The sequence below is a fragment of the Scyliorhinus torazame genome, chromosome 24 (assembly GCF_047496885.1).
Source record: "Scyliorhinus torazame isolate Kashiwa2021f chromosome 24, sScyTor2.1, whole genome shotgun sequence".
Taxonomy (NCBI): domain Eukaryota; kingdom Metazoa; phylum Chordata; class Chondrichthyes; order Carcharhiniformes; family Scyliorhinidae; genus Scyliorhinus; species Scyliorhinus torazame.
The window spans coordinates 9524321-9550384 of record NC_092730.1 but is presented as its reverse complement, the minus strand read 5'-3'; the positions used below and the strand labels follow the sequence as shown (position 1 = coordinate 9550384).

At 55.7% G+C, this 26064-nt stretch overlaps 3 protein-coding genes across 3 annotated transcripts in view; 2 read left to right on the top strand and 1 right to left on the bottom strand.

The window, feature by feature from the left end:
* slc8a4a (solute carrier family 8 member 4a) overlaps positions 1-26064 on the top strand; it is a 903507-nt gene that overhangs the window by 462545 nt on the left and 414898 nt on the right.
* Positions 1212-24914, top strand: LOC140400173 (atlastin-2-like). Its single transcript, XM_072489640.1, has 8 exons — positions 1212-1259; positions 4575-4631; positions 6065-6157; positions 7957-8095; positions 11867-11994; positions 23586-23642; positions 24638-24765; positions 24809-24914. The coding sequence occupies exons 2-8, from the start codon at positions 4602-4604 to the stop codon at positions 24912-24914; spliced, it is 681 nt and encodes a 226-aa protein (XP_072345741.1). The 5' UTR covers positions 1212-1259; positions 4575-4601.
* LOC140400172 (ras and Rab interactor 2-like) overlaps positions 24969-26064 on the bottom strand; it is a 40171-nt gene continuing 39075 nt past the window's right edge. Inside the window, exon 6 of the mRNA XM_072489639.1 lies at positions 24969-24986. Coding sequence (XP_072345740.1) covers positions 24969-24986 — 18 coding nt within the window. The remainder of the gene's footprint in view (positions 24987-26064) is intronic.

Genomic DNA, 26064 nt, shown 5'->3' with positions numbered 1-26064 from the left:
TGATGGCTACTCAGGTCCATCTAGCGGGGGTTCCTGGTCGACAGCCGGGCAAATCTTATTCCCCGGGAATAATTCCCACCTCAGCAGAGGAAAGATGAATTTGGACACAAGGATAATTTGTGTTATTATTGATTGGAATCACCGACTCTCCCAGCACAGGAGGACATTTGGTCCATCCTCTCCGTGCTGGCTCTTTGGAAGGTCGAACCAATTCCCGTTGAATCTGCCTCCGCCGCCCTTTCAGGCAGAACCTTCCCAATCACAACAACTCGTTGTGTCAAAAAAACACATCCTCCTCATCTCCCCCCACCCCTATTACCGATTCTCTTCATTCTGTGTCCCGACCCCCCCCCCCACCTCTGGTTACCCACCCTCCCGCCAACTAGGAAACACTTTCTCCTCGTCGCCTCTATCCAAACCCCTTCCTGATTCGGAACGCCGCCTCGATTCAATCCCCCCCCCCCTTAACCTTCTCCGCTCCGAGGAAGGACAATCCCAGCTTCTCCCCGCCTCTCTCCACATTCGCCGAAGACCCTCATCTCCCGGGAACGTTCCAGAAAATCTCCCTCCGCTCCCTCCACGACGTCCTTCCTGAAGTTTGGGCACCGGGATTGGACCCTGTCCCCCAGCCAGGGTCTAACCCGGGTTGAGAAAGGGTTTCACATCATTGCCTTGTTGCTGTTCCCTGTGTGTCTATTCGGAGAGCCCAGGATTCTGGATTCCTGTTCGACGGCCTTCTCAACATCCCAGCGATTTGTGTACAGTCCACCCGCCCCCGGGGCTCTCTGGCCTCGCACCCCCCGTTAAATCGGCCCGTTGAGCTGAATTTGCACCCCTCCCTCAGCCCGTCTCTGAAAACGATTCACCTCCCCTCCCTCGGTGTTGAACTGTATCTGTCGCTTGCCTGCCCCTTTCACCAGCTTCCCCCCCCCCCCAGTCCGTCTGAAGCCTCTGACCATCCTGCCAGTTTCCTGTCATCTGCAAACTGCGGAACTCTGTCCTGTAGACCCAAGAGCAGCTCATTAACCTGTTATGGAAAGGTGCGGAGCTCCGAATACGGATCCCTCCCTCCAATCTGAAAGACACCGACCACTCACCTTTACTCACTGCTTCTCGTCCGTGAGTCAGTTTTATACGTGCAAAGCTGCTGTGCGTTTAAGCGTGGGGGTATTTTAATTTGGCCATCCGGTCGTTCTGCTTTATTCCAGGTCTACAATTTGTCAAATAATATCCAGGAGGATGACCTACAACACCTTCAGGTGGGTCTGGGGGGGCTGCTAGATCTGTTCCGATTCGAACCTGCTGCCTGAGTTCCTCAGTACTGACCCTCTGACAGTGCGGCGCTCCCTCAGTACTGACCCTCTGACAGTGCGGCACTCCCTCAGTACTGACCCTCTGACAGTGCGGCACTCCCTCAGTACTGACCCTCTGACAGTGCGGCACTCCCTCAGTACTGACCCTCTGACAGTGCGGCACTCCCTCAGTACTGACCCTCTGACAGTGCGGCACTCCCTCAGTACTGACCCTCTGACAGTGCGGCGCTCCCTCAGTACTGACCCTCTGACAGTGCGGCATTCCCTCAGTGCTGACCCTCCCACAGTGCGGCACTCCCTCAGTACTGACCCTCTGACAGTGCGGGGCTCCCTCAGTACTGACCCTCTGACAGTGCGGCACTCCCTCAGTCCTGACCCTCTGACAGTGCGGCACTCCCTCAGTACTGACCCTCTGACAGTGCAGCACTCCCTCAGTACTGACCCTCTGACAGTGCGGCGCTCCCTCAGTACTGACCCTCTGACAGTGCGGCACTCCCTCAGTACTGACCCTCTGACAGTGCGGCACTCCCTCAGTACTGACCCTCTGACAGTGCAGCACTCCCTCAGTACTGACCCTCTGACAGTGCGGCGCTCCCTCAGTACTGACCCTCTGACAGTGCGGCACTCCCTCAGTACTGACCCTCTGACAGTGCGGCACTCCCTCAGTACTGACCCTCTGACAGTGCGGCACTCCCTCAGTACTGACCCTCTGACAGTGCGGCACTCCCTCAGTACTGACCCTCTGACAGTGCGGCACTCCCTCAGTACTGACCCTCTGACAGTGCGGCGCTCCCTCAGTACTGACCCTCTGACAGTGCGGCATTCCCTCAGTGCTGACCCTCCCACAGTGCGGCACTCCCTCAGTACTGACCCTCTGACAGTGCGGGGCTCCCTCAGTACTGACCCTCTGACAGTGCGGCACTCCCTCAGTCCTGACCCTCTGACAGTGCGGCACTCCCTCAGTACTGACCCTCTGACAGTGCAGCACTCCCTCAGTACTGACCCTCTGACAGTGCGGCGCTCCCTCAGTACTGACCCTCTGACAGTGCGGCACTCCCTCAGTACTGACCCTCTGACAGTGCGGCACTCCCTCAGTACTGGCCCTCTGACAGTGCAGCACTCCCTCAGTACTGACCCTCTGACAGTGCGGCGCTCCCTCAGTACTGACCCTCTGACAGTGCGGCGCTCCCTCAGTACTGACCCTCTGACAGTGCGGCACTCCCTCAGTACTGACCCTCTGACAGTGCGGCACTCCCTCAGTACTGACCCTCTGACAGTGCAGCACTCCCTCAGTACTGACCCTCTGACAGTGCGGCACTCCCTCAGTACTGACCCTCTGACAGTGCGGCACTCCCTCAGTACTGACCCTCTGACAGTGCGGCACTCCCTCAGTACTGACCCTCTGACAGTGCGGCGCTCCCTCAGTACTGACCCTCTGACAGTGCGGCATTCCCTCAGTGCTGACCCTCCCACAGTGCGGCACTCCCTCAGTACTGACCCTCTGACAGTGCGGGGCTCCCTCAGTACTGACCCTCTGACAGTGCGGCACTCCCTCAGTCCTGACCCTCTGACAGTGCGGCACTCCCTCAGTACTGACCCTCTGACAGTGCAGCACTCCCTCAGTACTGACCCTCTGACAGTGCGGCGCTCCCTCAGTACTGACCCTCTGACAGTGCGGCACTCCCTCAGTACTGACCCTCTGACAGTGCGGCACTCCCTCAGTACTGACCCTCTGACAGTGCAGCACTCCCTCAGTACTGACCCTCTGACAGTGCGGCGCTCCCTCAGTACTGACCCTCTGACAGTGCGGCACTCCCTCAGTACTGACCCTCTGACAGTGCGGCACTCCCTCAGTACTGACCCTCTGACAGTGCGGCACTCCCTCAGTACTGACCCTCTGACAGTGCGGCACTCCCTCAGTACTGACCCTCTGACAGTGCGGCACTCCCTCAGTACTGACCCTCTGACAGTGCGGCGCTCCCTCAGTACTGACCCTCTGACAGTGCGGCATTCCCTCAGTGCTGACCCTCCCACAGTGCGGCACTCCCTCAGTACTGACCCTCTGACAGTGCGGGGCTCCCTCAGTACTGACCCTCTGACAGTGCGGCACTCCCTCAGTCCTGACCCTCTGACAGTGCGGCACTCCCTCAGTACTGACCCTCTGACAGTGCAGCACTCCCTCAGTACTGACCCTCTGACAGTGCGGCGCTCCCTCAGTACTGACCCTCTGACAGTGCGGCACTCCCTCAGTACTGACCCTCTGACAGTGCGGCACTCCCTCAGTACTGACCCTCTGACAGTGCAGCACTCCCTCAGTACTGACCCTCTGACAGTGCGGCGCTCCCTCAGTACTGACCCTCTGACAGTGCGGCGCTCCCTCAGTACTGACCCTCTGACAGTGCGGCACTCCCTCAGTACTGACCCTCTGACAGTGCGGCACTCCCTCAGTACTGACCCTCTGACAGTGCAGCACTCCCTCAGTACTGACCCTCTGACAGTGCGGCACTCCCTCAGTACTGACCCTCTGACAGTGCGGCACTCCCTCAGTACTGACCCTCTGACAGTGTGGCGCTCCCTCAGTACTGACCCTCTGACAGTGCGGCGCTCCCTCAGTACTGACCCTCTGACAGTGCGGCACTCCCTCAGTACTAACCCTCTGACAGTGCGGCGCTCCCTCAGTACTGACCCTCTGGCAGTGCGGCACTCCCTCAGTACTGACCCTCTGGCAGTGCGGCACTCCCTCAGTACTGACTCTCTGACAGAGCGGCACTCCCTCAGTACTGACCCTCTGACAGTGCGGCACTCCCTCAGTACTGACCCTCTGACAGTGCGGCACTCCCTCAGTACTGACCCTCTGACAGTGCGGCACTCCCTCAGTACTGACCCTCTGACAGTGCGGCACTCCCTCAGTACTGACCCTCTGACAGTGCGGCACTCCCTCAGTACTGACCCTCTGACAGTGCGGCACTCCCTCAGTACTGACCCTCTGACAGTGCGGCACTCCCTCAGCACTGCAGTGAGATCGTCACCCCAGATTCTGCAGCCTGGGCTCCGGAATGGGAGTTGATGGGGATGGCTGACGGTGAGGTGGGGATGCTAAGCGCTGTGCAAGGTAAAAGTGGTTGGTAACGAGATGATCAGGCTGTGAGTTGCTGCAGTCTAACCTCAACCAGAGTTAGTCATAAATCCGGCACCATCTTTCCCTCGGCCTGGCAGGGGGGGGCTGGGAAGCTGTAACCTCCTCCTTCCTTTCTGTTGTAGCTCTTCACAGAATATGGGCGACTAGCCATGGACGAGACTTCGCTCAAACCTTTCCAGGTAAGAGGATCACCGCTATAATGACAAGAACTCTCTCTCCGCTCCCGCAACCGCTCCCCGGCCTCGCTCCTCCATTTTCTCAGGCATCCCCCCCCCCGCCTCGTTCCACCACACTCGGACCCCCCCCCCCCACCCCTGTCACTGCCCTGCGGTTGCCTTTCGAGGGTGTGAGCTCCCTCTGATCCCTGTAGATGCGGTCGGTCTCTGTAGCGACCTGCAAAACCTGCATTTATATAGCGACTTTCAGGACAGGACTACATGTGGCTCCTTCATCACTGACCCTCTGACAGTGCAGCGCGCCCTCAGTACTGACCGTCCGACAGTGCGGCACTCCCTCAGTACTGACCCTCTGACAGTGCGGCACTCCCTCAGTACTGACCCTCTGTGCGGCACTCCCTCAGTACTGACCCTCTGACAGTGCGGCACTCCCTCAGTACTGACCCTCTGACAGTGCGGCACTCCCTCAGTACTGACCCTCTGACAGTGCGGCTCTCCCTCAGTACTGACCCTCTGACAGTGCAGCACTCCCTCAGTACTGACCCTCTGACAGTGCAGCACTCCCTCAGTACTGACCCTCTGACAGTGCAGCACTCCCTCAGTACTGACCCTCTGACAGTGCAGCGCGCCCTCAGTACTGACCGTCCGACAGTGCAGCACTCCCTCAGTACTGACCCTCTGTGCGGCACTCCCTCAGTACTGACCCTCTGAAGTGCAGCACTCCCTCAGTACTGGCCCTCTGACAGTGCGGCACTCCCTCAGTACTGACCCTCTGACAGTGCGGCGCTCCCTCAGTACTGAGCCTCTGACAGTGCGGCACTCCCTCAGTACTGACCCTCTGACAGTGCAGCACGCCCTCAGTACTGACCGTCCGACAGTGCGGCACTCCCTCAGTACTGACCCTCTGACAGTGCGGCACTCCCTCAGTACTGACCCTCTGACAGTGCGGCACTCCCTCAGTACTGACCCTCTGACAGTGCGGCGCTCCCTCAGTACTGACCGTCCGACAGTGCAGCACTCCCTCAGTACTGACCCTCTGACAGTGCGGCTCTCCCTCAGTACTGACCCTCTGACAGGGCGGCACTCCCTCAGTACTGACCCTCTGACACTGCGGCGCTCCCTCAGTACTGACCCTGTGACAGTGCGGCACTCCCTCAGTACTGACCCTCTGACAGTGCGGCGCTCCCTCAGTACTGACCGTCCGACAGTGCAGCACTCCCTCAGTACTGACCCTCTGACAGTGCGGCACTCCCTCAGTACTGACCCTCTGACAGTGCGGCGCTCCCTCAGTCCTCAGTCCTATGGATGGATGAAAGCTATTCTGCACTCAAGTCTTGAGCAGGTCTGGAAACCGCAACCTCGGAGATCACAGAGAGACAGAGCCCCATAGCGGGCACCAAAAGCAATGTTAACCTGTTGCTCACCCTGTCCTGTAGACTCTGCTGTTTTTGGTGCGAGATTGGAGCTTTCCGTATGAGTATCCGTATGGATTGGACGGAGGCAAGGACTTCCTGGAGAGGCGGCTACAGGTAAGGATTAGATCCGTACGTTCCCCGTCTCTGCCTGTCGAACAAACCCGTTCAAACATCCACCAGTGCACCGTGTGCAGGGGAATAATTCAAGGATAGGTTGAAGACAGAGAAAGTCTCCCCTCCATGTCCACAACAAGGGGTGGGGGTATCAGGAAACTCTCCCCACACACAGGGGAGTGGGAATATGGAACTCTATCCCTCAATTGCTGTCGAGGATGCGGGGGTGGGGTGGGGTTTAATTGGGAATGTGCAGGCTGAGATTGAGAGATTTTTGTTGGGTAACGAGGTTAAGGGTTAGGGAACCAAGGTGGGAAGATGGAGTTAAGATTCAGATCAGCAGAGATCTGTCCCCATCAGTCCAAGTACAAGTACAGCACGGGGTTAGATACAGAGTAAAGCTCCCTCTACACTGTCCCCATCAAACACTCCCAGGACAGGTACAGCACGGGGTTAGATACAGAGTAAAGCTCCCTCTACACTGTCCCCATCAAACACTCCCAGGACCCGTACAGCACGGGGTTAGATACAGAGTAAAGCTCCCTCTGCACTGTCCCCGTCAAACACTCCCAGGACAGGTACAGCACAGGGTTAGATACAGAGTAAAGCTCCCTCTACACTGTCCCCATCAAACAGTACAAGTACAAGTACAGCACGGGGTTAGATACAGAGTAAAGCTCCCTCTACACTGTCCCCATCAAACACTCCCAGGACAGGTACAGCACAGGGTTAGATACAGAGTAAAGCTCCCTCGACACTGTCCCCATCAAACACTCCCAGGACAGGTACAGCACGGGGTTAGATACAGAGTAAAGCTCCCTCTACACTGTCCCCATCAAACACTCCCAGGAAAGGTATAGCACGGGGTTAGATACAAAGTAAAGCTCCCTCTAAACTGTCCATCAAACACTCCCAGGACAGGTACAGCACGGGGTTAGATACAGAGTAAAGCTCCCTCTACACTGTCCCCATCAAACACTCCCAGGACAGGTACAGCACGGGGTTAGATACAGAGTAAAGCTCCCTCTACACTGCCCCCATCAAACACTCCCAGGACTGGTACAGCACGGGGTTAGATACAGAGTAAAGCTCCCTCTCCACTGTCCCCATCAAACACTCCCAAGACAGGTTCAGCACGGGGTTAGATACAGAGTAAAGCTCGCTCTACACTGTCCCCATCAAACACTCCCAGGACATGTACAGCACGGGGTTAGATACAGAGTAAAGCTCCCTCTACACTGTCCCCATCAAACACTCCCAGGACAGGAACAGCACGGGGTTAGATACAGAGTAAACCTCCCTCTACACTGTCCCCATCAAACACTCCCAGGACAGGTACAGCACGGGGTTAGATACAGAGTAAAGCTCCCTCTACACTGTCCCCATCAAACACACCCAGGACAGGTACAGCACGGGGTTAGATACAGAGTAAAGCTCCCTCTACACTGTCCCCATCAAACACTCCCAGGACTGGAACAGCACGGGGTTAGATACAGAGTAAAGCTCCCTCTACACTGTCCCCATCAAACACTCCCAGGACAGGTACAGCACGGGGTTAGATACAGAGTAAAGCTCCCTCTACACTGTCCCCATCAAACACTCCCAGGACAGGTACAGCACGGGGTTAGATACAGAGTAAAGCTCCCTCTACACTGTCCCCATCAAACACTCCCAGGACAGGTTCAGCACGGGGTTATATACAGAGTAAAGCTCCCTCCCTGGAGAAGGCAATGGTGTTTTTCTGGGGGTGGGGTGCGGCTGTGTCAGTGACAGACGCTGGATTCCTCTGTTGCCCCCAGGTGAAGGCACACCAACATGAGGAGCTGCAGCTGGTGAGGAGACACATCCACTCGTGCTTCAACAACATCTACTGCTTCCTCATGCCCCACCCAGGTTTGAAGGTGGCCAGCAACCCCACCTTCGACGGCAAGCTGAAAGGTAAGTGCTGATCGGTAAGATGTCTCGGATCGTGTTTTCGGGATCCTTAAGGGTGAAGGGGGGCAGCCCCAAGTCGTGGTCCACATAGGCACCAACGATATAGGTAGGGATAGGGACCTAAGGCAGGAATTCAGGGAGCGAGAGTGGAAACTTAGATCTAGGACAAACAGAGTTATTATCTCTGGGTTGTTACCCGTGCCACGTGATAGTGAGACGAGGAATAGGGAGAGAGAGGAGTTGAACACGTGGCTACAGGGATGGTGCAGGAGGGAGGGTTTCAGATTCCTGGATAATTGGGGCTCATTCTGGGGTCGTTGGGATCGCTACAAATGGGATGGTCTACACCAGGACCAGAGGGGTACCAATATGCTGGGGGGGAAATTTGCTAATGCTCTTCGGGAGGGTTTAAACTAGTTCAGCAGGGGCTTGGGAACCTGAATTGTAGCTCCAGTATACAGGAGGTTGAGAGTAGTGAGGTCATGAGTAAGGTTTCAAAGTTGCAGGAGTGTACCGGCAGGCAGGAAGGTGGTTTAAAGTGCGTCTTCTTCAATGCCAGGAGCATCCGGAATAAGGTGGGTGAACTTGCGGCATGGGTTGGTACCTGGGACTTCGATGTTGTGGCCATTTCGGAGACATGGATAGAGCAGGGACAGGAATGGTTGTTGCAGGTGCCGGAGGTTAGATATTTCAGTAAGTTCAGGGAAGGTGGTAAAAGAGGGGGAGGGGTGGAATTGTTAGTTAAGGACAGTATTACGGGGGCAGAAAGGACATTTGATGAGGACTCGTCTACTGAGGTAGTATGGGCTGAGGTTAGAAACAGGAAAGGAGAGGTCACCCTGTTGGGGGTGTTCTATAGGCCTCCGAAAAGTTCCAGAGATGTAGAGGAAAGGATTGCAAAGATGATTCTGGATAGGAGCGAAAGCAACAGGGTAGTTGTTATGGGGGACTTTAACTTTCCGAATATTGACTGGAAACGCTACAGTTCGAGTACTTTAGATGGGTCCGTTTTTGTCCAATGTGTGCAGGAGGGTTTCCTGACACAGTATGTAGATAGGCCAACGAGAGGCGAGGCTGTATTGGATTTGGTACTGGGTAATGAACCAGGACAGGTGTTAGATTTGGAGGTAGGTGAGCACTTTGGTGATAGTGACCACAATTCGATTACGTTTACTTTAGTGATGGAAAGGGATAGGTATATACCGCAGGGCAAGAGTTGTATCTGGGGGAAAGGCAATTATGATGCGATGAGGCAAGACTTAGGATGCATTGGATGGGGAGGAAAACTTCAGGGGATGGGCACAATGGAAATGTGGAGTTTGTTCAAGGAACAGCTATTGCATGTCCTTGATAAATATGTACCTGTCAGGCAGGGAGGAAGTGGTCGAGCAAGGGAACCGTGGTTTACTAAAGCAGTCGAAACACTTGTCAAGAGGAAGAAGGAGGCTTATGTAAAGATGAGACATGAAGGTTCAGTTAGGGCGCTCGAGAGTTACAAGTTAGCTAGGAAGGACCTAAAGAGAGAGCTAAGAAGAGCCAGGAGGGGACATGAGAAGTCTTTGGCAGGTAGGATCTAGGATAACCCTAAAGCTTTCTATAGATATGTCAGGAATAAAAGAATGACTAGGGTAAGAGTAGGGCCAGTCAAGGTCAGTAGTGGGAAGTTGTGCGTGGAGTCCGAGGAGATAGCAGAGGTGCTAAATGAATATTTTTCGTCAGTATTCACACAGGAAAAAGATAATGTTGTCGAGGAGAATACTGAGATTCAGGCTGCTAGACTAGAAGGGCTTGAGGTTCATAAGGAGGAGGTGTTAGCATTTCTGGAAAGTGAGAAAATAGATAAGTCCCCTGGGCGTGGAATGCCCTGCCTGCAACAGTAGTGGACTCGCCAACACTAAGGGCATTCAAATGGTCATTGGATAGACATATGGATGATAAGGGAATAGTGTAGATGGGCTTTAGAGTGGTTTCACAGGTTGGTGCAACGTCGAGGGCCGAAGGGCCTGTACTGCGCTGTAATGTTCTATGTTCTATCACTTCGTATTCACACCCGTCTGCTGAACATACAGGAATAAAGGCCCTCCCTTGACAGAGCACCACGGCACCTCTGAGTGAGCTTCACAGCCAGTGAAGTTCTCCTTCTGGATCACAGTCAGTGTTGTAACACCACACCCAGATCATGCCCAGTACAATCCCACAAACAGTAACATCCAGATAACCTAAACACACCTGCTTGTCATTCAGCAGTTGCTGCGGATTTATTTTTACCTGATTTGGCAGATGGGACCTCTGACAGTGCGGCGCTCCCTCAGTACTGACCCTCTGACAGTGCGGCACTCCCTCAGTACTGACCCTCTGACAGTGCAGCACTCCCTCAGTACTGACTCTCTGACAGTGCAGCACTCCCTCAGTACTGACCCTCTGACAGTGCAGCACTCCCTCAGTACTGACCCTCTGACAGTGCGGCACTCCCTCACTACTGACGCTCTGACAGTGCGGCACTCCCTCAGTACTGACCCTTTGACAGTGCGGCGCTCCCTCAGTACTGACCCTCTGACAGTGCGGCGCTCCCTCAGTACTGACCCTCTGACAGTGTGACGCTCCCTCAGTATTGACCCTCTGACAGTGCGGTGCTCCCTCAGTACTGACCCTCTGACAGTGCAGCACTCCCTCAGCACTGACCCTCTGACAGTGAAGCACTCCCTCAGCACTGACCCTCTGACAGTGATGCACTCCCTCAGTACTGACCCCCCTCAGTACTGACCCTCTGACAGTGCAGCACTCCCTCAGTACTGACACTCAGACAGTGCGGCACTCCCTCAGTACTGACCCTCTGACAGTGCAGCACTCCCTCAGCACTGACCCTCTGACAGTGAAGCACTTCCTCAGCACTGACCCTCTGACAGTGAAGCACTCCCTCAGTACTGACCCTGACAGTGCGGCGCTCCCTCAGTACTGACCCTCTGACAGTGCGGCACTCCCTCAGTACTGACCCTCTGACAGTGCTGCACTCCCTCAGTACTGACCCTCTGAGAGTGCGGCGCTCCCTCAGTACTGACCCTCTGACAGTGCGGCGCTCCCTCAGTACTGACCCTCTGACAGTGCGGCACTCCCTCAGTACTGACCCTCTGACAGTGCGGCACTCCCTCAGTACTGACCCTCTGACAGTGCGGCACTCCCTCAGTACTGACCCTCTGACAGTGCGGCGCTCCCTCAGTACTGACCCTCTGACAGTGCGGTGCTCCCTCAGTACTGACCCTCTGACAGTGCAGCACTCCCTCAGCACTGACCCTCTGACAGTGAAGCACTCCCTCAGTACTGACCCTCTGACAGTGCGGCACTCCCTCAGTACTGACCCTCTGACAGTGCGGCACTCCCTCAGTACTGACCCTCTGACAGTGTGGTGCTCCCTCAGGAATGACTGCGTCACCTTGCTGTAATTCCTTGGTAGTCGCCCCTTATGTTTGAATGGTCATGGTGGTTAAAATACCCTCCCACAGTCTGTCTCTTTCTCCGTCTCATTTTCTCCCCGCTGGATCTGATCCCCAGGATTGTTAATCCTGCAGGAGACTCCGAGAGTTGTCGAATTTACCGCCTGCCACACCTTTGGACCATACCTGCGACGGTTCTTGATCCCAAACATTGCTCCATCGTCCTGCCACACATCATACATTGCCCACCGTACGCCCTGCGCACCCCCTCCCCCTCTCGCCACCCCACACCTCCACTCCTCGCCCCCCGAAGCTGAAGGTGAACTCCACCCTCTCTCCTCAGATATCGACGATGAGTTCAAGACGCACCTGGAGACGCTGGTGCATCTGCTGCTGAGTCCGGAGAACATGGTGGAGAAGGAGATCGGGGGTTCGAGGATCAGCTGCAGGAACCTGCTGCAATATTTCAAGGTGGGGGGCGCCTGCCTGCCTGGTACACCCGGTAATCCCCGGCTTGGGAGCGCTGGTCTGCGAGAGTCTGAGTAAATTGAGGCTGAGCGACCTTGGCAGTGAATGCTGGCTTCGCCAGTTTAAAAGAACGAGAAGCGATCGCGTTAAAACCTTCAGGATTCTGAAGGGGTTCCGACACGGTGGAGGCCGAGAGATTGTTCCCCGCCGGTCGGGGGATCTAAAACACGGGGAAAGGAGCACAGCGTCAGGATGAGGGGGCTGATCATTCAGGACTGAGATGAGGAGAAATTTCTCCCCTCGGGGAAGGAGTCGGCCATTTTGGGACAGATGAGGAGAAATTTCTCCCCTCGGGGAAAGGAGTCGGCCATTTTGGGGACCGGGATGAGGAGGAATTTCTCCCCTCGGGGAAAGGAGTCGGCCATTTTGGGGACCGAGATGAGGAGAAATTTCTCCCCTCGGGGAAGGAGTCGGCCATTTTGGGGACCGAGATGAGGAGAAATCTTTTCACTCGGGGAAAGGAGTCGGCCATTTTGGGGACCGAGATGAGGAGGAATTTCTCCCCTCGGGGAAGGAGTCGGCCATTTTGGGGACCGAGATGAGGAGAAATTTCTCCCCTCGGGGAAAGGAGTCGGCCATTTTGGGGACCGAGATGAGGAGAAATTTCTCCCCTCGGGGGAAGGAGTCGGCCATTTTGGGGACTGAGATGAGGAGAAATTTCTCCCCTCGGGGAAAGGAGTCGGCCATTTTGGGGACCGAGATGAGGAGGAATTTCTCCACTTGGGGAAGGAGTCGGCCATTTTGGGGACCGAGATGATAGGAAATCTCTTCACACGGGGAAGGAGTCGGCCATTTTGGGGACAGAGTTGAGGAGAAATTTCTTCCCTCGGGGAAGGAGTCGGCCATTTTGGGGACTGAGATGAGGAGAAATCTCTTCACACGGGGAAGGAGTCGGCCATTTTGGGGACCGAAATGATAGGAAATCTCTTCACACGGGGAAGGAGTCGGCCATTTTGGGGACCGAGATGATAGGAAATCTCTTCACACGGGGAAGGAGTCGGCCATTTTGGGGACCGAGATGATAGGAAATCTCTTCACTCGGGGAAGGAGTCGGCCATTTTGGGGACTGAGATGAGGAGAAATCTCTTCACTCGGGGAAGGAGTCGGCCATTTTGGGGACTGAGATGAGGAGACATTTCTTCACTCGGGGAAGGAGTCGGCCATTTTGGGGACCGAAATGAGGAGAAATTTCTTCACTCAAAGGGTTTGTGAATCTTTGGAATTCTCGCCCCCAGAGGGCTGTGGGTGACCCATTGTGGAATATATTTAAATCTGTGGGGTGGACAGGCTTGTGGTCTATCAGGGGATTATGGGACATGGGGAGAGGGCGGGAAAATGGAATCAAAGCCCCAGATGAGCCATGGTCGTGTTGACTGGCGGTGGGGACTGGAGAGATCATCGGGCCAAGGCATCTAATCTGTTCCTATCTCTTGTGGACCAGGGCACTGGCTATGTCTGAGACAATCGTACCATGGCGAGGCTGTGCAGGCATTGTGCAGGCCGCCCTGTTAGCCCTTGCAGTGGGAATAGTTGCGTTAACTCGGAATGACCAAATGTCCATCCAAGGCAAGGACGATGGTTGAACCTTGGCTGGCGGGATGCATTGGCATGTTGCCAGCGGTGATCCCATGTTCCTGTTGTGGGGCCAGTGTGCCTATCGGTGACTTGGAACACGGTCCCTCTTGACTTGCTTGTGCAAGGTTTAGGGGGGGGATTCCTAAGCTCAGGGCCCCTCCACCCAGGCAGCTGAGGCACGGCCGCTAATGGGGGAGCGATGGGAATGGGGGGATGGTCAAGAGGCCTGAATTGGAGGAGCGCAGAGATCTCGGAGGGTTGTAGGGAATGGAGGAGGTTACAGAGATAGGGAGGGTTGGAGGGGCTGGAGGAGGTTACAGACATAGGGAGGGTTGTAGGAGACTGGAGGAGGTTACAGAGATAGGGAGGGTTGTAGGGACTGGAGGAGGTTACAGAGATAGGGAGGGTTGTAGGGGCTGGAGGAGGTTACAGAGATAGGGAGGGTTGTAGGGGGTTGGAGGAGGTTACAGAGATAGGGAGGGTTGAAGGGAATGGAGGAGGTTACAGAGATAGGGAGGGTTGAAGGGAATGGAGGAGGTTACAGAGATAGGGAGGGTTGTAGGGGTTGGAGGAAGTTACAGAGATAGAGAGGGCTGTAGGGGCTGGGGGAGGGTACAGAGATAGGGAGGGTTGTAGGGGCTGGAGGAAGTTATAGAGATAGGGAGGGTTGTAGGGGCTGAGGGAGGTTACAGAGATAGCGAGGGCTGTAGGGGCTGAAGGAGGTTACAGAGATAGGGAGGGGTGTAGGGACTGGAGGAGGTTACAGAGATAGGGAGGGCTGTAGGGGCTGGAGAAGGTTACAGAGATAGAGAGGGTTGTAGGGACTGGAGGAGGTTACAGAGATAGGGAGGGTTGTAGGGATTGGAGGAGGTTACAGAGATAGGGAGTGTTGTCTGGGCTGGAGGAGGTTACAGAGATAGGGAGGGTTGTCGGGGCTGGAGGAGGGAACTGAGATAGGGAGGGTTGTAGGGAATGGAGTAGGTTACAGAGATAGGGAGAGCTGTAGGGGCTGGAGGAGGATACAGAGATAGGGAGGGTTGTAGGGGCTGGAGGGGGTTAGAGATAGGGAAGGTTGTAGGGACTGGAGGAGGTTACAGAGATAGGGAGGGTTGTAGGGGCTGGAGGAGGTTACAGAGATAGGGAGGGAGTGTTGTAGGGTCAGGAGGAGGTTACAGAGATAGGGAGTGTTGTAGGGGCTGGAGGAGGTTACAGTGATAGGGAGGGCTGTAGGGGCTGTAGGAGGTTACAGAGATAGGGAGGGTTGTAGGGACTGGAGGAGGTTACAGAGATAGGGAGGGTTGTAGGGACTGGAGGAGGTTACAGAGATAGGGAGTGTTGTAGGGGCTGGAGGAGGTTACAGAGATAGAGAGGGTTGTCTGGGCTGGAGGAGGTTACCGAGATAGGGAGGGTTGTCGGGGCTGGAGGAGGGAACTGAGATAGGGAGGGTTGTAGGGAATGGAGTAGGTACAGAGATAGGGAGGCCTGTAGGGGCTGGAGGAGGATAAAGAGATAGGGAGGGTTGTAGGGGCTGGAGGGGGTTAGAGATAGGGAGGGTTGTAGGGGCTGGACGAGGTTACAGAGATAGGGAGTGTTGTAGGGGCTGGAGGAGGTTACAGAGATAGGGAGTGTTGTAGGGGCTGGAGGAGGTTACAGAGATAGGGAGGGGTGTAGGGGCTGGAGGAGGTTACAGAGATAGGGAGGGTTGTAGGGGTTGGAGGAAGTTACAGAGATAGGGAGCTTTGTAGGGGCTGAGGGAGGTTACAGAGATAGGGAGGGTTGTAGGGACTGGAGGAGGTTACAGAGATAGGGAGGGTTGTAGGGACTGGAGGAGGTTACAGAGATAGGGAGTGTTGTAGGGGCTGGAGGAGGTTACAGAGATAGAGAGGGTTGTCTGGGCTGGAGGAGGTTACAGAGATAGGGAGGCCTGTAGGGGCTGGAGGAGGATAAAGAGATAGGGAGGGTTGTAGGGGCTGGAGGGGGTTAGAGATAGGGAGGGTTGTAGGGGCTGGACGAGGTTACAGAGATAGGGAGTGTTGTAGGGGCTGGAGGAGGTTACAGAGATAGGGAGGGTTGTAGGGGCTGAGGGGGTTACAGAGATAGGGAGGGGTGTAGGGACTGGAGGAGGTTACAGAGATAGGGAGGGGTGTAGGGACTGGAGGAGGTTACTGGGATAGGGAGGGGTGCAGGGACTGGAGGAGGTTATAGAGATAGGGAGGGATGTAGGGGCTGCAGGAGGTTACAGAGATAGGGAGGGTTGTAGGGGTTGGAGGAAGTTACAGAGATAGGGAGGGTTGTAGGGGCTGAGGGAGGTTACAGAGATAGGGAGGGTTGTAGGGATTGGAGGAAGTTACAGAGATAGGGAGGGTTGTAGGGGCTGAGGGAGGTTACAGAGATAGGGAGGGTTGTAGGGGCTGGAGGGGGTTACAGAGATAGGATTGTAGGGACTGGAGGAGGTTACAGAGATAGGGAGGGCTGGAGGAGGTTTCAGAGATAGGGAGGGGTGTAGGGGCTGGAGGAGGATAAAGAGATAGGGAGGGTTGTAGGGGCTGGAGGGGGTTAGAGATAGGGAGGGTTGTAGGGACTGGAGGAGGTTGCAGAGATAGGGAGGGTTGTAGGGGCTGGACGAGGTTACAGAGATAGGGAGGGAGTGTTGTAGGGTCTGGAGGAGGTTACAGAGATAGGGAGTGTTGTAGGGGCTGGAGGAGGTTACAGATAGGGAGGGGTGTAGGGGCTGGAGGAGGTTACAGAGGTAGAGAGGTTTTTCTGGGCTGGAGGAGGTTACAGAGATAGGGAGGGTTGTAGGGGCTGAGGGAGGTTACAGAGATAGGGAGGGTTGTAGGGATTGGAGGAAGTTACAGAGATAGGGAGGGTTGTAGGGGCTGGAGGAGGTTACAGAGATAGGGAGGGGTGTAGGGGCTGGAGGAGGTTACAGAGATAGGGAGGGCTGTAGGGGTTGGAGGAAGTTACAGAGATAGGGAGGGTTGTAGGGGCTGAGGGAGGTTACAGAGATAGGGAGGGTTGTAGGGGTTGGAGGAAGTTACAGAGATAGGGAGGGTTGTAGGGGCTGAGGGAGGTTACAGAGATAGGGAGGGTTGTAGGGATTGGAGGAAGTTACAGAGATAGGGAGGGTTGTAGGGGCTGAGGGAGGTTACAGAGATAGGGAGGGTTGTAGGGATTGGAGAAAGTTACAGAGATAGGGAGGGTTGTAAGGGCTGAGGGAGGTTACAGAGATAGGGAGGGTTGTAGGGATTGGAGGAGGTTACAGAGATAGGGAGGGTTGGAGGGACTGGAGGAGGTTACAGAGATAGGGAGGGTTGTAGGGGCTGGAGGAGGTTACAGAGATAGGGAGGGGTGTAGGGGTTGGAGGAAGTTACAGAGATAGGGAGCTTTGTAGGGGCTGAGGGAGGTTACAGAGATAGGGAGGGTTGTAGGGATTGGAGGAAGTTACAGATAGGGAGGGTTGTAGGGACTGCAGGAGGTTACAGAGATAGGGAGTGTTGTAGGGGCTGGAGGAGGTTCCAGAGATAGAGAGGGTTGTAGGAACTGGAGGAGGTTACAGAGATAGGGAGGGTTGTAGGGACTGCAGGAGGTTACAGAGATGGGGAGGGCTTTAGGGGCTGGAGGAGGTTACAGAGATAAAGAGGGTTGTAGGAACTGGAGGAGGTTACAGAGATAGGGAGGGTTGTAGGGACTGGAGGAGGTTACCGAGATAGGGAGTGTTGTAGGCGCTGGAGAAGGTTACAGAGATAGAGAGGGTTGTCTGGGCTGGAGGAGGTTACAGAGATAGGGAGGGTTGTAGGGACTAGAGGAGGTTACAGAGATAGGGAGGGCTGTAGGGGCTGGAGGAGGTTACAGAGACAGGGAGGGGTTAGGGGCTGGAGGGGGTTACAGAGATAGGTAGGATTGTAGGGGTTGGAGGAAGTTACAGAGATAGGGAGGGTTGTAGGGATTGGAGGAGGTTACAGAGATAGGGAGGGTTGTAGGGGCTGGAGGAGGTTACAGAGATAGGGAGGGGTGTAGGGGCTGAGGGAGGTTACAGAGATAGGGAGGGTTGTAGGGATTGGAGGAAGTTACAGAGATAGGGAGGGTTGTAGGGGCTGAGGGAGGTTACAGAGATAGGGAGGGTTGTAGGGACTGGAGGAGGTTACAGAGATAGGGAGGGTTGTAGGGACTGGAGGAGGTTACAGAGATAGGGAGTGTTGTAGGGGCTGGAGGAGGTTACAGAGATAGAGAGGGTTGTCTGGGCTGGAGGAGGTTACAGAGATAGGGAGGGTTGTAGGGGCTGAGGGAGGTTACAGAGATAGGGAGGGTTGTAGGGATTGGAGGAAGTTACAGATAGGGAGGGTTGTGGGGGCTGGAGGAGGTTACAGAGATAGTGAGGGGCGTAGGGGCTGGAGGAGGTTACAGAGATAGAGAGGTTTGTCTGGGCTGGAGGAGGTTACAGAGATAGGGAGGGTTGTAGGGGCTGAGGGAGGTTACAGAGATAGGGAGGGTTGTCGGGATTGGAGGAAGTTACAGAGATAGGGAGGGTTGTAGGGGCTGGAGGAGGTTACAGAGATAGGGAGGGGTGTAGGGGCTGGAGGAGGTTACAGAGATAGGGAGGGCTGTAGGGGTTGGAGGAAGTTACAGAGATAGGGAGGGTTTTAGGGGATGAGGGAGGTTACAGAGATAGGGAGGGTTGTAGGGATTGGAGAAAGTTACAGAGATAGGGAGGGTTGTAAGGGCTGAGGGAGGTTACAGAGATAGGGAGGGTTGTAGGGACTGCAGGAGGTTACAGAGATAGGGAGTGTTGTAGGGGCTGGAGGAGGTTACAGAGATAGAGAGGGTTGTAGGAACTGGAGGAGGTTACAGAGATAGGGAGGGTTGTAGGGACTGGAGGAGGTTACAGAGATGGGGAGGGCTGTAGGGTCTGGAGGAGGTTACAGAGATAGAGAGGGTTGTAGGAACTGGAGGAGGTTACAGAGATAGGGAGGGTTGTAGGGACTGGAGGAGGTTACCGAGATAGGGAGTGTTGTAGGCGCTGGAGAAGGTTACAGAGATAGAGAGGGTTGTCTGGGCTGGAGGAGGTTACAGAGACAGGGAGGGGTTAGGGGCCGGAGGGGGTTACAGAGATAGGGAGGGTTGTAGGGGTTGGAGGACGTTACAGAGATAGGGAGGGTTGTAGGGGCTGGAGGAGGTTACAGAGATAGGGAGGATTGTAGGGGCTGGAGGAGGTTACAGAGATAGGGAGGGGTGTAGGGGCTGGAGGAGGTTACAGAGATAGGGAGGGTTGTAGGGGCTGGAGGAGGTTACAGAGATCGGGAGAGTTGTAGGGGCTGGAGGAGGTTACAGAGATAGGGAGGGGTGTAGGTGCTGGAGGAGGTTACAGAGATAGGAAGGGATGTAGGGGCTGGAGGGGGTTACAGAGATAGGGAGGGGTGTAGGGGCTGGAGGAGGTTACAGAGATAGGGAGGGTTGTAGGGGCTGGAGGAGGTTACAGAGATAGGGAGGGGTGTTGGGGCTGAGGGGGTTACAGAAATAGAGAGTGGTGTAGGGACTGGAGGAGATTACAGAGATAGGGAGGGGTGTAGGGACTGGAGGAGGTTACAGAGATAGAGAGGGTTGTCTGGGCTGGAGGAGATTACAGAGATAGGGAGGCCTGTAGGGGCTGGAGGAGGATAAAGAGATAGGGAGGGTTGTAGGGGCTGGAGGGGGTTAGAGATAGGGAGGGTTGTAGGGGCTGGACGAGGTTACAGAGATAGGGAGTGTTGTAGGGGCTGGAGGAGGTTACAGAGATAGGGAGGGTTGTAGGGGCTGAGGGGGTTACAGAGATAGGGAGGGGTGTAGGGACTGGAGGAGGTTACAGAGATAGGGAGGGGTGTAGGGACTGGAGGAGGTTACTGGGATAGGGAGGGGTGCAGGGACTGGAGGAGGTTATAGAGATAGGGAGGGATGTAGGGGCTGCAGGAGGTTACAGAGATAGGGAGGGTTTAGGGGCTGGAGGAGGTTACAGAGATAGGGAGGGTTGTAGGGGCTGGAGGGGGTTACAGAGATAGGATTGTAGGGACTGGAGGAGGTTACAGAGATAGGGAGGGCTGGAGGAGGTTTCAGAGATCGGGAGGGGTGTAGGGGCTGGAGGAGGATAAAGAGATAGGGAGGGTTGCAGGGGCTGGAGGGGGTTAGAGATAGGGAGGGTTGTAGGGACTGGAGGAGGTTGCAGAGATAGGGAGGGTTGTAGGGGCTGGACGAGGTTACAGAGATAGGGAGGGAGTGTTGTAGGGTCTGGAGGAGGTTACAGAGATAGGGAGTGTTGTAGGGGCTGGAGGAGGTTACAGATAGGGAGGGGTGTAGGGGCTGGAGGAGGTTACAGAGGTAGAGAGGTTTTTCTGGGCTGGAGGAGGTTACAGAGATAGGGAGGGTTGTAGGGGCTGAGGGAGGTTACAGAGATAGGGAGGGTTGTAGGGATTGGAGGAAGTTACAGAGATAGGGAGGGTTGTAGGGGCTGGAGGAGGTTACAGAGATAGGGAGGGGTGTAGGGGCTGGAGGAGGTTACAGAGATAGGGAGGGCTGTAGGGGTTGGAGGAAGTTACAGAGATAGGGAGGGTTGTAGGGGCTGAGGGAGGTTACAGAGATAGGGAGGGTTGTAGGGGTTGGAGCAAGTTACAGAGATAGGGAGGGTTGTAGGGGCTGAGGGAGGTTACAGAGATAGGGAGGGTTGTAGGGATTGGAGGAAGTTACAGAGATAGGGAGGGTTGTAGGGGCTGAGGGAGGTTACAGAGATAGGGAGGGTTGTAGGGATTGGAGAAAGTTACAGAGATAGGGAGGGTTGTAAGGGCTGAGGGAGGTTACAGAGATAGGGAGGGTTGTAGGGATTGGAGGAGGTTACAGAGATAGGGAGGGTTGGAGGGACTGGAGGAGGTTACAGAGATAGGGAGGGTTGTAGGGGCTGGAGGAGGTTACAGAGATAGGGAGGGGTGTAGGGGTTGGAGGAAGTTACAGAGATAGGGAGCTTTGTAGGGGCTGAGGGAGGTTACAGAGATAGGGAGGGTTGTAGGGATTGGAGGAAGTTACAGATAGGGAGGGTTGTAGGGACTGCAGGAGGTTACAGAGATAGGGAGTGTTGTAGGGGCTGGAGGAGGTTCCAGAGATAGAGAGGGTTGTAGGAACTGGAGGAGGTTACAGGGATAGGGAGGGTTGTAGGGACTGCAGGAGGTTACAGAGATGGGGAGGGCTTTAGGGGCTGGAGGAGGTTACAGAGATAGAGAGGGTTGTAGGAACTGGAGGAGGTTACAGAGATAGGGAGGGTTGTAGGGACTGGAGGAGGTTACCGAGATAGGGAGTGTTGTAGGCGCTGGAGAAGGTTACAGAGATAGAGAGGGTTGTCTGGGCTGGAGGAGGTTACAGAGATAGGGAGGGTTGTAGGGACTAGAGGAGGTTACAGAGATAGGGAGGGCTGTAGGGGCTGGAGGAGGTTACAGAGACAGGGAGGGGTTAGGGGCTGGAGGGGGTTACAGAGATAGGTAGGATTGTAGGGGTTGGAGGAAGTTACAGAGATAGGGAGGGTTGTAGGGATTGGAGGAGGTTACAGAGATAGGGAGGGTTGTAGGGGCTGGAGGAGGTTACAGAGATAGGGAGGGGTGTAGGGGCTGAGGGAGGTTACAGAGATAGGGAGGGTTGTAGGGATTGGAGGAAGTTACAGAGATAGGGAGGGTTGTAGGGGCTGAGGGAGGTTACAGAGATAGGGAGGGTTGTAGGGACTGGAGGAGGTTACAGAGATAGGGAGGGTTGTAGGGACTGGAGGAGGTTACAGAGATAGGGAGTGTTGTAGGGGCTGGAGGAGGTTACAGAGATAGAGAGGGTTGTCTGGGCTGGAGGAGGTTACAGAGATAGGGAGGGTTGTAGGGGCTGAGGGAGGTTACAGAGATAGGGAGGGTTGTAGGGATTGGAGGAAGTTACAGATAGGGAGGGTTGTGGGGGCTGGAGGAGGTTACAGAGATAGTGAGGGGCGTAGGGGCTGGAGGAGGTTACAGAGATAGAGAGGTTTGTCTGGGCTGGAGGAGGTTACAGAGATAGGGAGGGTTGTAGGGGCTGAGGGAGGTTACAGAGATAGGGAGGGTTGTCGGGATTGGAGGAAGTTACGGAGATAGGGAGGGTTGTAGGGGCTGGAGGAGGTTACAGAGATAGGGAGGGGTGTAGGGGCTGGAGGAGGTTACAGAGATAGGGAGGGCTGTAGGGGTTGGAGGAAGTTACAGAGATAGGGAGGGTTTTAGGGGATGAGGGAGGTTACAGAGATAGGGAGGGTTGTAGGGATTGGAGAAAGTTACAGAGATAGGGAGGGTTGTAAGGGCTGAGGGAGGTTACAGAGATAGGGAGGGTTGTAGGGACTGCAGGAGGTTACAGAGATAGGGAGTGTTGTAGGGGCTGGAGGAGGTTACAGAGATAGAGAGGGTTGTAGGAACTGGAGGAGGTTACAGAGATAGGGAGGGTTGTAGGGACTGGAGGAGGTTACAGAGATGGGGAGGGCTGTAGGGTCTGGAGGAGGTTACAGAGATAGAGAGGGTTGTAGGAACTGGAGGAGGTTACAGAGATAGGGAGGGTTGTAGGGACTGGAGGAGGTTACCGAGATAGGGAGTGTTGTAGGCGCTGGAGAAGGTTACAGAGATAGAGAGGGTTGTCTGGGCTGGAGGAGGTTACAGAGACAGGGAGGGGTTAGGGGCCGGAGGGGGTTACAGAGATAGGGAGGGTTGTAGGGGTTGGAGGACGTTACAGAGATAGGGAGGGTTGTAGGGGCTGGAGGAGGTTACAGAGATAGGGAGGATTGTAGGGGCTGGAGGAGGTTACAGAGATAGGGAGGGGTGTAGGGGCTGGAGGAGGTTACAGAGATGGGGAGGGGTGTAGGGGCTGGAGGAGGTTACAGAGATAGGGAGGGTTGTAGGGGCTGGAGGAGGTTACAGAGATCGGGAGAGTTGTAGGGGCTGGAGGAGGTTACAGAGATAGGGAGGGGTGTAGGTGCTGGAGGAGGTTACAGAGATAGGAAGGGATGTAGGGGCTGGAGGGGGTTACAGAGATAGGGAGGGGTGTAGGGGCTGGAGGAGGTTACAGAGATAGGGAGGGTTGTAGGGGCTGGAGGAGGTTACAGAGATAGGGAGGGGTGTTGGGGCTGAGGGGGTTACAGAAATAGAGAGTGGTGTAGGGACTGGAGGAGATTACAGAGATAGGGAGGGGTGTAGGGACTGGAGGAAGTTACTGGGATAGGGAGGGGTGTAGGGGCTGGAGGAGGTTACAGAAATAGAGAGTGGTGTAGGGACTGGAGGAGGTTACAGAAATTGAGAGTGGTGTAGGGACTGGAGGAGGTTACAGAGATAGGGAGGGGTGTGGGGACTGGAGGAGGTTACAGAGATAGGGATGGATGTAGGGGCTGCAGGAGGTTACAGAGATAGGGAGCGTTGTAGGGACTGGAGGAGGTTACAGAGATCGGGAGCATTGTCGGGACTGGAGGAGGTTACAGAGATAGGGAGGGTTGTAGGGGCTGAGGGGGTTACAGAGATAGGGAGGGGTGTAGGGACTGGAGGAGGTTACAGAGATAGGGAGGGGTGTAGGGACTGGAGGAGGTTACTGGGATAGGGAGGGGTGCAGGGACTGGAGGAGGTTATAGAGATAGGGAGGGATGTAGGGGCTGCAGGAGGTTACAGAGATAGGGAGGGTTGTAGGGGCTGGAGGGGGTTACAGAGATAGGATTGTAGGGACTGGAGGAGGTTACAGAGATAGGGAGGGTTTAGGGGCTGGAGGAGGTTACAGAGATAGGGAGGGTTGTAGGGGCTGGAGGGGGTTACAGAGATAGGATTGTAGGGACTGGAGGAGGTGACAGAAATAGGGAGGGTTGTAGGGGCTGGAGGGGGTTACAGAGAGAGGGAGGAGGTGAGGAGGGATTTGAACACTCCTTGATGACCCTGTTCTCTTCCTTCCCTCTGTGAGTCCAGGCCTATATTAAGATCTTTCAGGGAGACGACCTTCCACACCCAAGATCCATTCTCGAGGTAAGGCCATTTTCATTACGAGTTCTAACCTCACTGGTAGAGATCCCCTCTGCTATCTGTGACACTTGGCCACAACTCCTCCTCCATTCTCCATGGCTGCATCGGCAGGCTGTTCGCCTGTGTGGGGCATCGCCCTCAAGCTCGATTCCTCCCCCCCCACCAACGCCCAGCGTTTTGGACATAGGAACTCTCTGTGATGTTATCTTGGATAGTCATTGGAAACCTGACCAATTGAAGTCCCATTATTGAGCTCCAAACATATCCCCAGACTGGGTCCATTTAACTGATCGGCGATTACTACATAGATACATACAGTGCAGAAGGAGGCCATTCGGCCTATCGAGTCTGCACCGACCCATTTGAGCCCTCACTTCCACCCTATCCCCGTACCCAATAACCCCGCCTCACCTTTTCGGACACTAAGGGCAATTTATCACGGCCAATCCACCTAACCTGCACGTCTTTGGACTGTGGGAGGAAACCGGAGCACCCGGAGGAAACCCACGCACACACGGGGAGGATGTGCAGACTCCACACAGACAGTGACCCAAGCCGGAAATCAAACCCGGGACCCTGGCGCTGTGAAGCCACAGTGCTAACCACTGTGCTACCGTGCTTGCCTGAGACCATCATGGTCCTGGCAGGTGGGCGACCACTCCACCCTCATCCACTCCTCCCTCACCCACTCCTCCACTCCAGCCTCTTGCTCCGTCTCCTCCATCTCTCCCCTCCCACCTTCTGCCACCCTAGCTCCCTCTTCCCCCCTCCTCCCCGCCCTCCATCTCCATCCCTCCCTCTCTCTCTCTACTCCCTCTTCCCTTCCCCCCCCCCATCGCCAACCCGTCACCCTCTCCTCGTCCCTCCCTCCTTCTCTATTGCCCTCTCTCCCTCGCTGCTCTCCTCTTTCCCAGGGACCCTAAGTCTCTGCTACACTCCCCGGGGCTGATACCCGGCCCCTTCCTCGTCAGTAACAGTCGCTCTCTGTCTTCCCGCAGGCCACAGCTGAAGCCAACAATTGGGCAGCCCTGGCTTTGGCCCAAGATTATTACCGCAACGCCATGGATGGGGTAAGGAGAGCTCAGGAGCCGCTTGCCGAATCGATGGTCTCAGTGCGCCAGGAAAGGTCATTCAGCCCCAATCGATCTGTGCTGTTTCTGTCACCGCAGCCATCCCATTCCTCTCCCACCCCCTCTTCCTCAACGGCGCCATGTAAATGCAAGTCTTTCGATAACCTGGAGCAGAGAAACAGGCCATTCGGCCCTCTGCCGGTGATTCTGTGCCGCTCGCACCCCCCCCCCCCCCCAATCTCCCCTTTGTCTCCCCCCATCACCATGTCCTTCCGTCCTGTAGAACCATCGATCACACACGAGGCGAGACGTAGAGTACGTCAATCGAGGCTTTATTGAGCAGACTTGTTCCCCAGCAGCTCAGTCACAGAATGCAGCTGCTGGGAGTAAACCGGGTTCTTATACCCCGCCTATCTGGGTGGAGCCCAGTAGGCGGCAGATCCAATCGGGGACCCAGCATCTGTCCTCCAATAGCTCCTCGGCATTCATGGTGTACCGTATTACCCCTGATACATACCACCACACATTCCTCTCCCCCTCATGTGTTATCCAGCTTCCAACCCCCCCCCCCCCCAGGTAAATATCGACACTATTCACCTAGAGCGCTCCCCATGGGAGCAAGCCCCACATTCTCCCCACTCCCCGTCGGAACGAGCCCCACATTCTCCCCCACTCCCCGTGCGAGCGAGTCCCACATTCTCCCCACTCCCCGTGAGAGCGAGTCCCACATTCTCCCCACACCCAGTGGGAGCGAGTCCCACATTCTCCCCACTCCCCGTGGGAGCGAGTCCCACATTCTCCCCACACTCCCGTGGGAGCGAGTCCCACATTCTCCCCACTCCCCCGTGGGAGCGAGTCCCACATTCCCCCCCACACCCCGTGGGAGCGAGTCCCACATTCTCCTCATTCCACGTGGGAGCGAGTTCCACTTTCTTCCCACTCCCCCGTGGGAGCGAGCCCCATATTCTCCCCAATCCCTGTGGGAGCGAGTCCCACATTCTCCCCACTCCCTGTGGGAGCGAGGTCCCACATTCTCCCAAGCTCCCCATGGGAGCGAGTCCCACATTCCCCCCACTCCCCGTGGGAGCGAGTCCCACATTCAACCCATTCACCTTGGGAGCGAGTCCCACATCTCCCCACTCCCCGTGGGAGCGAGTCCCACATTCTCCCCCGCTCCCCATGGCAGCGAGTCCCACATTCTTCCACATCCCATGGGAGAGAGTCCCACATTCTCCCCACTCCCCGTGGGAGCGAGTCCCACATTCTCTCCACTCCCCGTGGGAGCGAGACCCACATTCTTCTCACTCCCTGTGGGAGCGAGTCCCACATTCTCTCCACTCCCGTGGGAGCGAGTC

Coding starts and splice junctions, on each gene's coding strand:
- LOC140400173 (XM_072489640.1), top strand. CDS start 4,602: ATGGACGAGACTTCGCTCAAACCTTTCCAG. Junction 4,632..6,064: donor CTTCGCTCAAACCTTTCCAG/GTAAGAGGATCA, acceptor CCTGTCCTGTAG/ACTCTGCTGTTTTTGGTGCG. Junction 8,096..11,866: donor CTTCGACGGCAAGCTGAAAG/GTAAGTGCTGAT, acceptor CTCTCTCCTCAG/ATATCGACGATGAGTTCAAG.